The following is a 15711-nucleotide window of genomic DNA, read 5'->3' as shown; positions in this document are numbered from 1 at the left end:
ATCGGGTTTGTACTAACATTAAGGAAACTGGACATTTTTATGTTCTTGGAATGTTATAATTCAACGTTCCCAGAATGTTGAATTTTAAATCAAAATTAAGTTTAAAGACTATGATGTTCCTCAAATGTTCTTTCAAAACGTTCCTCTAACGTCAAGAAAACTGGACATTTTTTATTTTTCCAGAACCAACTCTGAACGTTCTTATAACAAAACTGTGTTAGCTGGGAAGTTTGGGCTTTCAAAGACTTCCGCTGCAGCTGTGTAAATAATAAATAAACCATCTGAACCATTCTCATTGTAAAACGAGGCTTGCACAGACAAATATACAATCAGTTCATCCATCTTACTTGTAATCTTTTTTATCATGTACTTGGAAGAAAAATCCCTAAGAAAACAAAACTTGTCTGATGATAGAAAAATAATAATAGGGTGAATCTCACGAAAAAACATGTCTAGGTCACATTTCACCCCAACATCAAAATCAACAACACTTTATTTTCCTTCAAGAAAACGTACTTATTTTAGGAACACTAATATTTTTGTGAGATTAGTAAAATCCACAGTTCTCATTACTGTCTGCCTGGATGGTTTACTTTTGAGTTTTTTTTTATAAGTCACAATAATCTCAATTATAAATAAATAAATAAAACATATGTATATATATATATATATGTGTGTGTGTGTGTGTGTGTGTGTGTATATTAAAGAAAGAAAACGTTCAATATTCTTAATAATAATTCATTTTTAAAAGAAGTTTACTACATTACAGTATAAAACAAACAAACAAAAAAAAACATTCTTATTTCAGGAACACTACTAATTTTGGATTGTAACATTAGTTTTATGTACAGTTTATGTGGTTCTTATTACTGTAATGTGCCTGAAATTCACAATATTCTCAATAATAATTAATTTTTTTAAAGAATTTTACTTCATTACAGTACAAAACAAACAAACAAACAAACACACCATGACCAAGAAATATAATAAAATATAACAATATAATATTAATAAAATAAACAAAAAAATTAAAAATAATAATTTTACTAAGATTTGTACTTATAAAATGTAACTATTTCATTTTTGAATCTCAGGTAAATTTGTTGTTTCAAGAATGATTTTATGCTATAAAAATAAAACAGGACAATAAAAGCTCATATTATCTTATATTTTAAAAGACAAACAGTCATGCAGGGGTCCTCTCGATGACAACATGTTCTATGTTCTGTCCTGTTTTCAGGGGTTTTTTTCGGCATTCAAATTGCACCACATGACTTTACTTTGGTGTTTTTTGACTGGAGCCAATGAGAGTGTCCGCTGTTGGCTAGTCCTGAAACCCTCCACCTCCCCCAGCTCCACCTGCCTAGATCTGCTACGGGATATATGCATAAAACGTAATTTCATTTTTGAATCTCAGGTAAAATTGTTGTTTCAAGAATGATTCTACACTATAAAAATAAAAAGACAAACATTGATTAAGGGGCCATTTACACAACATGTTTTTGTGGTTAAAAACGAGAGACACGTTCTTTAAAATGTTAACTTATTTTAACTTGAGTGTTGTGTTTTTAGAAAACATAGCTCAACGGTTAAACACGTCCGTCTAGCTCACGTTTTCGTAGAAAAACAATGGTCAAGTAGCGTAGTGGAATGCAAAAACGTTCAGTGTGAACGACCCCTAAGAACAGATTTTAACAGTGTAGAAACGAAACAGAGAACAAAATACGAAACAACCCAGATATTGGTTTAAAATAAACATCATGATTAGACTTTATTGAACACCCATTAACATTACAAAAAGGTGCCATTTCACAAGTCCCTCAGCGGTCCAAAAGACCTTCCAGTCAAAAAGCAGTGTCTCATGAAACAGGGCACTTCCCTCATACAAACAGTAGCTAAACTCCTGCCGTGTCCCGACTAAACCCACACAAATACAAAACATAACGAAGGTAAACGAACAAGCAACAATGACAAGCAACATTAACGAATACTTTATGGCTTTCTGCTCTCCTCCCTTTTTGGGTACGTAAATGTTTGATTTCATGGCAGCATCAGTATTATATATCGACTCGATGAAGGCTTCACGTGGTCTTTGCGTAATTTGCGGACTCTGCTTTCATGTCAAACTCGCGGTGCTGAACGTTATCGACACGGAGGCTCGGGCTGATGGGGACTGGGCCTGTACAGCTGCTGCAATCGGACCGGTCTCACCGGCCAACCAGGTAACTGTCCTATTACTCTCAGGCCAACGGGCTGCCCAGAGCAGGAATGAGGGGCGCCAGGCCCTGAGACCTGCGGCTGGCATGAGCGTGAGTCCAGAGGAGGTAGGACTGAAGCGGAGGAAGAGGAAAGAGGCAGCAGGATGGCCGGGGTCAGACCGTATCGGAGCTGGAAGACACGAGGAGGGCCGTGGGCGCTGATGCCGTTGGGCCGGGATTCCTTGTGCTCCTCCTCCCTCTTCTGCTGCTCCTCCTGCTTCTTCGGTTTCCTGTCGGCTCTGTTGAACTCCTGGAGCTTCTCGGCTTGAGCGCGGCGGATGTGGTACGTCTTCCTGTGGCTTTGAAAAGAATCAAGGAATTCCTCCAGGGGCACGTGGCCCTCCATGAACCTCTCCAGCAACTCCTGTGAAGGTCAAATGACAAATAAACAGGTATTAGAGGACGGGAAGTCAAGCCGGATTCATAACAAGTGTGACGCAGTTGTCTTTCTGACTCATCATGTTCCAAGACAAATGTCAAAGCCCAGTTGCATAAAACAAGTTATTTTTACACCTAATATGAACCTAAAAATGACTTTTGGTGGCAGTCTGATTGATTCTGTCATTTCAAGAAATATTTTTGAGTTAAATAAACACTGCTGGAAAAAAAATAGCTTAAACCAGCCTAAGGTAGACTGCTGGTCTTAGCAGGTTTAAGATAGTCTAGGTTTTATTTTTGCAGCCTTTGAATTGATAATTGCTCTAAATAGAAGTTGCTAAATTGAAAGAATTGACATTTTAGTTTTAAAGGGTTAGTTCACCCAAAAATGAAAATTCTGTCATTAATTACTCAGCTTCATGCCGTTCCACACCCGTAAGACATTTCATCTTCAGAACACAAATTAAGATATTTTTGATGAAATCCGATGGCTCAGCGAGGCCTGCATAGCCAGCAATGACATGTCCTCTCTCAAGGTCCATTAATGTACTAAAAACATATTTAAATCAGTTCATGTGAGTACAGTGGTTCAATATTAATATTGTAAAGAGACAATAATATTTTTGGTGCGCCAAAAAGACAAAATAATGACTTATTTAGTGATGGCCGATTTGAAAACACTGCTTCAGGAAGCTTCGGAGCGTTATGAATCAGCGTGTTGAATCATGATTGGGATCGCGTGAAATCAGACTCCAGACTGCTGAAATCATGTGACTTTGGCGCTACGAACCACTGATTCGACACGCTGATTCATTTGTGCTCCGATGCTTCCTGAAGCAGTGTTTTGAAATCGGCCATCACTAAATAAGTCGTTATTTTGTTTTGTTTTTTGGCGCACCAAAAATATTCTCGTCGCTTTATAATATTAATATTGAACCACTGTACTCACATGAACTGATTTAAATATGTTTTTAGCACATTACTGGATCTTGAGAGAGGAAATGTCATTGCTGGCTATGCAGGCCTCACGGAGCCATCGGATTTCAAAAATATTTTAATTTGTGTTCCAAAGATTAACGAAGGTCTTACGGGTGTGGAACGGCATGAGGGTGAGTAATTAATGACAGAATTTTCATTTTTGGGTGAACTAACTCTTTAAGTTTGATAACTGGCTTATTTATTTAATTTCTTTCACAAAATCCTGTTTGGGAAATTCTGGTCTACTGAGTTAATCTCCCAGCCTAAGCAGCATAAAAGTGCCTAAAACCACTCAAAAACCATCAAAAGAGAACACTTTAGGCTCATTTAAAATGGGGCAGTCGTGGCTTAATGGTTAGAGAGTCAGACTGGTAACCTGAAGGCTGCGGGTTTGATTCTCAATACCGGCAGGAAATGACTGGCACCTAACCCCCAAATCACTCCCTGGCGCTGCAGCAAAATGGCTGCCCACTGCTCTGGGTGTGTGTGTGTGTGTGTGTGTGTGTGTTCAATACTCACTCCTCCTAATGTGTTAAATGCAGAGGACAAATTCCAAGCATGGGTTACCATGTCACGTTTAAGATGTTTTTTTTAGCAGGGAAAACCAATGAATTGAGATGTTAACACATAAAGGACGTTTTTGGGTTACCTGACATTGTTTTGTACATCGTAGAGTTTAACACACAAACACGATGTCTGCACAAATAATCCCAGTATAAATTTAACATGACCTCATGTGTCGCCTGAAGCCTCTGGTGGAGGGGGAAGTTGTCTGCACTCTGTCTGTCTCAGTATTGGGTATTGAATAATTGATAAGTCTCGTGTGCACAAACCCACCCCCTAAATGTCCTCGCAGACAGAACAATAAAGTGTTTTAGGACACTGCCCTTGGCAAACTACACATCAAATAAATAAATAAATGAACAAATAAATAAACAAGGTTATGATGTCCTACCCAATCTACGTCACACTGGCATTTTATAATTGCAGGTAAAGCTACTATTCCACAAATAAAAAGTAAAATGATCCAAAAGGTATTGCATGAATACATATATATGATTTTTTTTTTAAAGTCCTACACATTTGATTTTTACATTTTATGAAGTAAAACATGAGGTTGCTATGGGTGTTCTAAAACTAAAACTATTAAAAATTCTTTTCAGTAATTGAAATAAAGCAAAATAAAGTGAACAAAATAAATAAATACTACATGAAAAACTTTTAGATTCGAAACTAACTATTCGATCCGTCCTGCCTTGTATCAACGCTTCAGGCTGCTGCTGGTGGTGTGATGGTGTGGGGGATATTTTCTTGGCACACTTTAGGCTTTTTAGTACCAACTGAGCATTGTTTAAATGCCACAGCCTAGTATTGTTGCTGACCATGTCCATCCCTTTATGACCACAGTGTATCCATGTGCCGTGCCACAAAAGATCAAATCATCTCAAAGTGGTTTCTTGAAAATGACAATGAGTTCACTAAACTGAAATGCCCTCTACAATCACCAGATCTTAATTCAATATAGCAGCCATATTCAAATGGTGGACTGTGGTCCATGTCTGGACCCAGCAAAAGACCAATATGGAACAAACAGCATTAAACAATATCGAAGTCAATAAAATAATTTTAGACAGCTTTCAAACATGATCGGCCCAGCGCAGCCTCTCACTCTCTATCAGTGAAGAAACCGTATCCGATCCAAACGTGTGAGTTTATGCAAATGGAGTTCTGCATCCTATCCAACTTTGAGCATTAAGAGATCCTCATCTAATCCAATCGCATCCTTATATGCAAACATCTTTGTACGTAAAAGACGGTGTTGCAACTATGAGCAAGCAGCAGAGGGATGCACACAGAAACAGAACGTTGATATCCGACATAGACTTTGTGAATGTATGGCATATTCAAAGACAAGAAAAATTGATAGCAAAAATCACATTTTTAAAGACAAGTGGACAGAAAAGCATGCATTCGTTCTCCCCTCGACAAGTTCAAAACCAATGTGCCTTAGTGCCAATGTACCAGTATTTTTGACCCTAGTCGGAGCCAGAGTATGCTGAGGTCATGACAACAATGATGAAACTGATAAACTTATTGATAGCACCTTCGTCCCTACAGCATTGTCTGCTAAGAGGCTTTCTGACAGAGGTCAATGTCAGCTATGACTATTTCACAACAATGTGTGCGTATACATGCATCCTCATGATGCAATTATAATGGGATTTTGGCAATATTGCGATTAAACTTTACCTCATGTAAACGCAATACTTCGATTAAAGTAATGCGATTAAGCTCATAATCGTAGTAACCATAATCGCAGTAAACTAGGTGGTGTATGCCAATTTTAATTGCAATAAACAGGCATGTAAACACCTTAATCACATTATTACCACTCTGACAAAAGTGCGCATGTGCCCGGACATATACGAATGCCCTGTGTTGTTCACACAACTTCATAAACTCTGTGACATTATTTTAAGTTTTTTTTCTCCAAATCGCTAAACTCTTGTCAGCACAACTCGCTCCGCAGTCAGCCGCTTCGTATCTTCATCCATACGGCGCGAAGAACGTGACGTGAAGAACGTGTTATGTTTTAAATTCATCTATTTGATTATGAAAGTGAACAACATGAGTAAGATAGGATACATCATAAGATGCGCAATATATCGGGAGACATGGAGTGGGTCAGACATGATTTTGATCACTTCATTAAGTTTTAGAAAGCCTTTCTTTAAAGTGTATTTCATTTGATTAAAATTAAGATACAATTTTTACAAATGTTTCATCAACCAATTGCCTGGATTTAATAAATAAGAAGCAAATATAGCAGAAAATATAATCATGACATGGAGGCGCCGGCGCGGAGACAGGAACACACCAAGTCGGCCGTCTGGCAGTTTTTGTTCGTCGGCTGACTAAGTTTTCTCAGTGTGTTCTGCAGCGTCATCTGAAGTTGGTCCGCATTGGCTTTTTTTTGGCCGATTCGAAATGTTGAATCAGCGTCGGAGCTCGTCGGCCCGTCAGGCCATCTGATCATTCTGATTGGCTGTTCAGATACTGCCACCTGCTGGTTCGGAAAGGCACTTCATCTCACGCAGGCGCAGAACTGACGTGCTACTTGGCCGTCGGCTATCGAGCGTTGGTTTGGTGTGTCAGGGCAACTTTGGACACAGACGCTGCCGACGTGAGCCAACCCTGCAGTCTGTTTTTGTCACCACTAGTGCGTCGGCGTTGGCTTGATGTGTTCCGGCCATTAGGCTAAATGAGGCTGCTTGCCTCACAGACATGAAAAATATATCTATAGAAAGCTTGAAATGTCTACTTTTAAACAGAATAATTCAAAGCGAAAAGAAATAGGCTACTCTCTGATTATGTAATCTGAATGAAATGTGCATTTTCTCTCTAAGCGTGTCCACGGAGATGATAAGAGTCAGCAATGTCAGCTTCATCTTTGCAGCCGACACTGATTCAGAAAACATTACTTTATTAAAAAACAATTAAAATATCTCCTTGCTGTTTTTGTCACATTCATAATCATTACTTTTGCCGGTTCTTTATGGAAAGCATTACGCTTGAGTGCTATATAGCCTATATTATATAAACGCTCATTATTGTGGTTTATTCTCTCCAGTATTTAAGAAATCTAATTAATATAAATGTGATTAGTCAACTAATGGCTTAAATGAACAACTACTAGTCCACTAGAAAAAACTTCTTTCACATATTTTCTATTTAGCATGCCACAAAGAATATTCTGGTTTGAGCTCGCACTCTGCTGGCATGCTCTGACACACACACACACCCACACACACAGAGTGTGTCGAACATTATTATCAGTTTAAAATTATATTTGTGTATGACTAACCTGTACTATTTCTTTACAACAAAACGCTTTGCAGGTCTATCTTCTCTACTCACACACCAGTCGTCATTAGTTAGCATGTGTCCCGCCCCAACACACACACCAGAGAAAAAACTTTGCAGGTCCAATGGCTGAGAGAGCGCCTACTCGGATAAAAAACGCTTCAGTGAGCTCAATTATAGTAAGGCAGCATTTTTTTGTCAGTAACGGTAACGGCGTTGTAACGGGGGAAAAAGTAATTTGTTTGATTTCTTGTTACTGAAAAAAGTAACGCTGTTTATTTATAACACCGTTATTCCCATCACTGCAAATAATATTGCATTATTGGTGCACATGTAAACGTAGTCATTGTCAAGGTTTTGGAGTGCGTTTGGGTGGAGATCAAAGCTTTCCTATCAGAGAAAAGGAAGATGTGGAGAAGATGCAAAGAGCTGCATTTTTGGCAAACATACATCTCATCTTAATGAGCTCAATGTTAAGCTGCAGGGACAGAACAACACAGTATGTAATTTTATAACAGCAGTCAGGTCTTTCCAGAGGAAATTGGAGATTTTCAAGACTGATCTCCACAGTGAACTTGTCCACTTCCTCATACATTTGAAGCAAATCAAGAGAGAGAGAGATATGTCCTACCATGCTAATTTCATACACAAGCTGATGGACTCACTTTGATGATTTTGTTCCTGGAGGACATTTGCTGTTGATCATACAGAACCCATTCTTGGTCACAAATGAGTTTTCAGAGGAAGCAAAACAGATCTTCACATGGGCAAATGTTGTATCACTACAAATGGAATTGATTGAACTGCAAGAAAATGTGGCTTTGAAAGAGCAGGTTGGTAATTGTGACCCTGCTGCTTTCTGGGGAAAGATGGTGCTGGCAGCTGATTTCCCTGTTCTAAACAAAACGGTACCACATCCTGACCATGTTTGGTTCCACATATTGCTGAGAGTCAACATTCTTCACAATAAACACCTGCACCATTGTCTTAGAATTGCACTCACACAATTTTTTCAAAGCATTGGCAGAAGAACAAGTGTCATTTTTCTCATTAGTCACTGATGTAAAGTACAGAGTGATTAGTGCATGCATGGAACAAGGTCTGTGCGGTCAGATTTTCCTTTGTTCTCCATAAATTGTGCACTTTTGTTATTATTATTATGTATTCAATTAAGAGAAATGCACAATGCATGTAAAATGGCTCAAAGTGACTTTTTCTGCATAGAGATGACTATGCAACCACTTTTGTTGTCACAAATGTGCAGTTTAATATATTTTTGTAAGTAAAACCATTTGTTAAATACTTTTTGTTTTACTAATTTCTTAGTTTAACTTCTTGATGCAGCAAGATAAACAGTAGCCTATTGTCATGATCACTAGTGAGAGTGCCCTAATCAGCCACTAGAGGGCACTCCATCCCAGACTCTTGTTTTCACCCATTGGACTACATTACCCATACTCACTTCCCGGACTCATTACACCTTGTCATTGCAACCAGCTGTTTTGTGTTTGTTCATTAGTGTCTGTATTTATACCTGGTTTGTCTCTGCTCTTGTTATGGTGTTTTCATGTATGGTTTCCCGGTTCTCCGTTTTGGTTTTTGGTTTTCATGTTTCGTGTTTTTTGTATGGACTGCCTTTATGGATTCTGACCCTTGCCTGTCTGTGGATTACGTTTCTGGATTTCCCCAATAAAACGCTGCAAATGGATCTTGTTTCCTGGACTTTGTGATTTCCGTGACACCTATGGACAAGTACAGTCTGTACAATGCATATTTTCACAGTCAAAATAAAGAAGTTGTTTGTAGTTCCTTAAAATGTGTCTGAATGGTCTCATTTCATATATTTAATAATAGTCCTGAAAACATCTGATACCAAATCATAGTATGGACAAGTACGTTTGTTATTAGGGCTGGGTATTGATACAATTTTCACAATTCGATTCGATTACTATTCACATGCTTTCGATTCGATTACGATTACGATTTCGATTCAATTTTGATTATTTTGGATGTAGTATTTCAGTTACAGAACAGAACATTATGAATTATAATGATTATGTAACGTGCATAGCTATATTTATCAGAATGTTGCTTTCTAGAGTATACTTTTCTAGCTGACTAATGAGTTTATGGTCACTGAATATGTTTTTCTGTGGTAAATTTGACGTTACGTGACATTGTTTACAAGCTGTTTTATTGACGTCTTTCCGACGATGAAACATTGATTGAGCGATTACATGAGACATGATATGGATTTCGGTAAGTTGTACAGTATCTTTTAACATACCTTCAGATGTTTATTCATGTTTATTTCGCGCTGTAACTGGTATTAAAGCGGAGAAGAGGATGTTCATATGAGCTCCGTGCTGCCGCTTCTCTTTAACTGAGGCACTAAAGCGATCTGTCACGCCACATTAAACAGCGCCAAAATGAACAAACGAACAAACAAACAAACAAACAAAGCGCAAAGATTATTGCAATTTATTGGATGAGAGGCGCTACGTGTTCTGCTCATTCATCAACTGAAAACAGACTAGACTAATCGATTCTTGGGATTTAAGAATTGATATCGGTTTGTAAAAATGAGAATAGATTAAAATCGAGAAATCAATATTTTTTACCCAGGCCTATTTGTTATTGTGCTATAGGCTACTTGAGCATCGATAAATGACAACATCAGACCTTTCCCACTTTGTATTTGAATACCCCTGCAATAAAGCACCTTTGGGATGCGGTGGAACGGGAGATTTGCATCATGGATGTGCAGCTGACAAAATCTCTGTGGAATGTTTGAAGCACCTTGTTGAATCTATGCCACGAAGAAAACTGAAAATATGAAAAGGTGCTGGAAACATTCCTAAGAGATGTCAGTCCATATTGACAGTTCCTGCAGATTTGTCAGCTGCACATCCATGATGCGAATCTCCCGTTCCACCACATCCCAAATGTGCTCTCTATTGGACTGAGATCTGGTGACTGTGGAGGCCATTTGAGTTTGGTGAACTCATTATCATGTTCAAGAAACCAGTTTGAGATGATTTGATCTTTGTGACATGGCACATTATCCTGCTGGAATCAGCCATCAGAAGATGGGTACAATGTGGTCATAATGGGACTGACATGGTAAGCAACAATACTCAGGTAGGCTTTGACGTTTAAATGATGCTCAATTGGTACCAAGTCAAGAAAATAACCACCACCGAAAACGTACCGATGGGCACGTTTTCGCGATTCGCGAAATACGTACCAGTGAGTACATGTCGCTGCAGTTTCGCAGCGAAATATCCACTGAGCGGCGCTAAAAGCATGTTCCTTTTTTTTTTTTTTGCCGGAGCCGATAATAGGATGAATGCGGTACGTTTTTATGACGTTGCTTTTTAGACGAAATGCCGCGGTTCTTGATTTGACATTTGCGCTCCGTTTCGTTTTAAAATAACGTCCCATCGACGCTACGCCTAAACCTACCCGATAGCGTTAACAAAAGCAAAAGTGACGTAAGAAGCGTCCGCGATCGTGTACCGTTTTTCAGCTCGTTTAGATCTTTTTTTTTTTTTTTTTTTTTGCCCCAGTCAGTCGCCTTTCACGGGGGGGAATCGACTCCTCGTCGTAAGTCCAATTCCGTATCGGCTGAGCTACCGAGCAAGCTTGGTTGCGGCCAAAAAAAGCGAAACGCGTAGAGCCGGAAAGACCAAAGTAGGCCTACGTTTGTTTACAAATCGGGCACTCTGGTAAGAAGCGTTTTGAAGTCGTGACATGATATTGCGCGAGGAGATGTCAAAACGAGGCTTTACGAATCCATAATCCGACCCCGACCGTCGTCGAAACCGTGTGTAAAAACGAGCCAAAGCGCTCATAGACGTTTTACCGGCCGCTAGCGTTAGTTTCTGTCGGAAACTGCAGCCAGACGTATGCGCCGGTACGTAATTTTGTGTCTCGCGAAAACGTGCCCACGTGTACGTCTCTCCCATGAGACCAGGTTGCTTGATACAAGGAAGGATGGATCCATGCTTTCATGTTATTTACATAAAATTCTGACCCTACCATCTGAATGTCGCAGCAGAAATTGAGACTCATCAGACCAGGCAACATTTTTCAATCTTCTATTGTCTAATTTTGAGTGAGTGGCACCCAGTATGTCTTCTGCTGCTGTAGCCCATCTGCTTTAAGGTTTGATGTGTTCAGAGATGCTCTTCTGCAGACCTCATTGAAACGAGTGGTTATTTGAGTGCTGTTGCCTTTCTATCAGCACAAACCAGTCTAGCCATTCTCCTCGGTCATCAACAAGGCATTTTTGCCCACAGAACTGCCATTCATTGTGTATTTTCTCTTTTTCGGATCATTCTCCATAAACCCTAGGGATGGTTATGCGTGAAAATCCCAGTAAATCAGCAGTTTCTGAAATACTCAGACCAGCCCGTCTGGCACAAACAATCAAAGTCACTTAAATCACCTTGTCCATTTTAATGCTGAGTTTGAACTTCAGCAGATCGTCTTGACCATGTCTACATGCCTAAATGCACTAAGCTGCTGTCATGTGATTGTCTGATTTGATATTTGCATTAACAAGCAGTTGAACAAGTGTACCTATAAAGTGGCCGGTGAGTGTATATTAATAGTTTATACAGTTGCAAGAAAAAGTATGTGAAGCACTTGCAGAATCTGTGAAAATGTTAATAATTTTAACAAAATAAGGGAGATAATACAAAATGCATGTTATTTTTTATTTAGTACTGTCCTGAGTAAGATATTTTACATAAAAGATGTTATATGTTATAGATGTATATATGTTACATATAATCCATCTATAAAAAAGCTGAATTTATTAAAATAACCCCATTGATTCTTAATACTGTGTGTGGTTACCTGGATGATCTATGACTGTTTTTTTTTTGTTTTTTTGTTTTTTTGTTCATGAGTCCCATGTTTGTCATGAGCAGTTAAGCTCTGTTCTTCAGAAAAATCCTCCAGGTCCTGCAGATTCTTTAGTTTTCCAGCATTTTTTGCATATTTGAACCTTTTCCAGCAGTGAATGAATGATTTTGAGATAAATCTTTTCACACTGAAGACAATTGAGGCACTCAAACACAACTATTAAAAAAGGTTCAAACATTCACTGATGCTCCAGAAAAAAACATGATGCATTAAGAGTCGGGGGTGAAAACATTTAAAATTTGAAGATCAAGGTAAATTGTATTTAATTTGTCTTCCTGGAAACATGCAAGTATCTTCTGTTGCTTCCGAAGGGCAGTACTAAATGAAAAAAAATTATATTCAAGCAAAATAAGAACAATTTGGACCTCTTCTGTTCAAAAAAGAGTCTCTTCTGGACTCTTAATGCATCGTGTTTCCTTCTGGAGCATCAGTGAATGTTTGAACCTTTTTTAATAGTTGTGTTTGAGTGCCTCAATTGTCCTCACTGTGAAAAGATGATTTCAAAATCATTCAGTCACTGTTGTAAAGGGTTCAAATATACAAAAGATGGTGGAAAATTGGTGGAAAAGAATTTTTGGGACCTGGAGATTTTTTCTGAAGAACAGAGCTCAGTTTAACTGCTCAGAATAAACAAGGGACTCATGAACAACCATCAGAAAACAAACAAACAGTCGTAGATCATCCAGGTAACCACACACAGTAATAAGAACCAATGGTTCACAAACTTTTGAACTGGGTCATTTTAATAAATTCAGCTATTTTTTGTCTTGTGAACTAAATGCAAACATCTTTTATGTAAAATATCTTACTCAGGACAGTACTAAGTAAAAAATAATATGCATTTTGTATGATCTCTCTTATTTTGTTAATATTTTTCCACATTTTCACAGATTCTGCAAGTGCTTCATACTTATTCTTGCAACTGTACATAATACTAAACTGTTGCTAAGTGGTTAAAATCCCTTTTTTCAATGCAAGTCTTTGTTGTTGTTTTTTCACTCGTTTAATTTTTTGGCAGGCAAAAAATCTAATCAAAAACGTCATAGCAAACCTTTCTAGACAAACAAGTTAGTACTTAGGGTCAGGGGTTTGTTGAAATCCCTCAAGTATAAGCAATAGTCATAATGTCTTACCTCAGTGGGGTTTCCCAATGTAATCAAAAGTAAAATGACTATTGCATGAACACAAAGTTAAATGTATCCAAAATTTATAAATGGAGTTTGTCTTAATGGATAAAGCAGAGCCCTCCTACAGTTATTCATGTGGTCTCCTGCTGTTTATTAGCTCTTTATAATTCCTCAATCAAGGCATCATTAAAATTTTATAGTTTCATATAAGAACTATGAACAGTTGCCATCAGCCCTTTTCCAGGCGAATAGAATATGCAAGTCCTGTGGGAATCCACGGCTTTAATCCGGCTCAGAAACACACGTGTCGTACTGATGTTTTGTCTGGCACAGGTCCTGCTGAAGGCTTGCTCTCCGTACAGCTTACTTACGATGGAGTGAGATCATCAATCAGACAGCAGGGGCATAATGACAAAGTCACAGAGCTATCGATCGGGCCTGTGTGAGGTGGAAGACACAGTGCTTGTTTACAGCTTGAGGATGGATAACCCCACGTAGATCAATCAGATAAAGCTGAATGGATGGGGCAGGGCGGCTGAGACGACAACAAGAGAAGACATCTAAAGAGTATTTTTCCAATGGCACATGTTGTGCTGAGCTGTTTTAAGCACTCTGTTGAATAGTGTGTGAGGCTAACATATCACGTAATCATTTGTGATGTTCAATATGTGGAGAAATCGTTCTTCTGACTCAGATCTTTTCAATGAACACATTCAAATGGTTTGTAAACCAGTTTTGAGTCAACATCTCACAGACTCATTCATCTGCAAATGAAACTGTTTTAATGAAAAGCATTTTATTAAAATGCCAAGAAAAAAAGAAAGTAATTTTTTGCATTGCTTTATGTATAATATATTTAGGCTCTACATTTAAGGGACTTTTATGTTTCTATTCATCAAAGAATCCTGAAAAATGCATCATGGTTTCCACAAAAATATTAAGCAGCACAACTGTTTTTAACATTGAAATATTTCTTGAGCAACAAATCAACATATTAAAATGATTTTTGAAGGATCATGTGGCACTGAAGACTGAAAATTCAGCTTTGCCATCACAGGAATACATTTTAAAATATATCAAAATATAAAACAGTTATATTATAACCGATTGTTATATATATATAACCGATATTTCACAATAATACTGTTTTACTGTATTTTTAATCAAATAAATTGAACTGTAGTAATTTGCAACAAATACCTGGATTGTTTTTTTTACTGATTTATTCAAAGAAACCGTTCAAAGGAATCAATTTGCGCAAACAAGCCTGATTTCCCATCACTAGTAATGAATGTTAACAAGGAACATGAGCGCATGGATGAAAAACAGGGATGCACAGACACGGCCAGGCTAAAATTGAATTATATCCATACAAACAGATGAAACCATTTTCATGCTTCTGAGACAACGAGGGCTGATATTACAACTGTTGTATTCATATTGAACAATTTGTATAGTCTATAACTTTTCCTGCACCTGTGCTTCAGATGCGAATGACAGCTTAAATCAGGCAACTTGTTGAGTACATTACTTTAAGCAATCAGAAATGCAATATTTGCCTGCTGGGCAAAAAAACAAATCTCATAGACTTACACTAAAGAAGGGAATATTATTGAGACTTGAGTATTTGACTTGGGCTAATAAGCAACCACCCTTGCAACTGCATGACATTGCACTAAAATTCACCCATAACATCTGCACAGGCTTGAACCACTCATTTTCTTTTGAAAAATGTAAAAAAAAAAAAAAAAAAAAAAAAACCATAAAGCCTACTGTTTTGATACGCAAATTTCTCAGGCCTCTAAATTATCAACATGATCAAAACCATGATCGTGGTACACGTGCTTTTTTGCTGTGAAATCTTTACTCATTTTTATTAACTACATTCATGAATAAGTTTTATATGGTTAGTCATATTTCTAAATGAACACCAACTGGACTGTTATACTGTTATAAAGATCTCACTGATTTACAACCTATCAGAATTTTATCTTAATTTCTAGCCATATAAATATCAGCAACTGCATCAGATTTGCATATTTTTTGCCCAGTTTGGGCTTCTGAATAAAACTGAGGTGTTTTTTCCTTCTTGAGTATATTCAATTTATACTATATGAGCCATAAGTGTATGAAATGTATCAAATACAATACATATCACAATATTTTTGTCTGAA

The 15711-nt window shown here is 37.8% G+C and overlaps 1 protein-coding gene across 1 annotated transcript in view; it reads right to left on the bottom strand.

Annotated features, from left to right (window-relative positions):
• Window positions 1–1741: 1741 nt before the first annotated feature.
• vps37d (VPS37D subunit of ESCRT-I) overlaps window positions 1742–15711 on the bottom strand; it is a 60937-nt gene continuing 46967 nt past the window's right edge. The window contains exon 4 of the mRNA XM_048189561.1: window positions 1742–2622. Within this exon, the coding sequence (XP_048045518.1) occupies window positions 2143–2622 (480 nt within the window). The 3' untranslated portion in view covers window positions 1742–2142. The remainder of the gene's footprint in view (window positions 2623–15711) is intronic.

This window comes from Megalobrama amblycephala, linkage group LG4 (genome assembly GCF_018812025.1).
Source record: "Megalobrama amblycephala isolate DHTTF-2021 linkage group LG4, ASM1881202v1, whole genome shotgun sequence".
Lineage (NCBI taxonomy): Eukaryota > Metazoa > Chordata > Actinopteri > Cypriniformes > Xenocyprididae > Megalobrama > Megalobrama amblycephala.
Note: the sequence above shows the minus strand (reverse complement) of the source record. Positions and strands in the feature narration are given on the sequence as shown.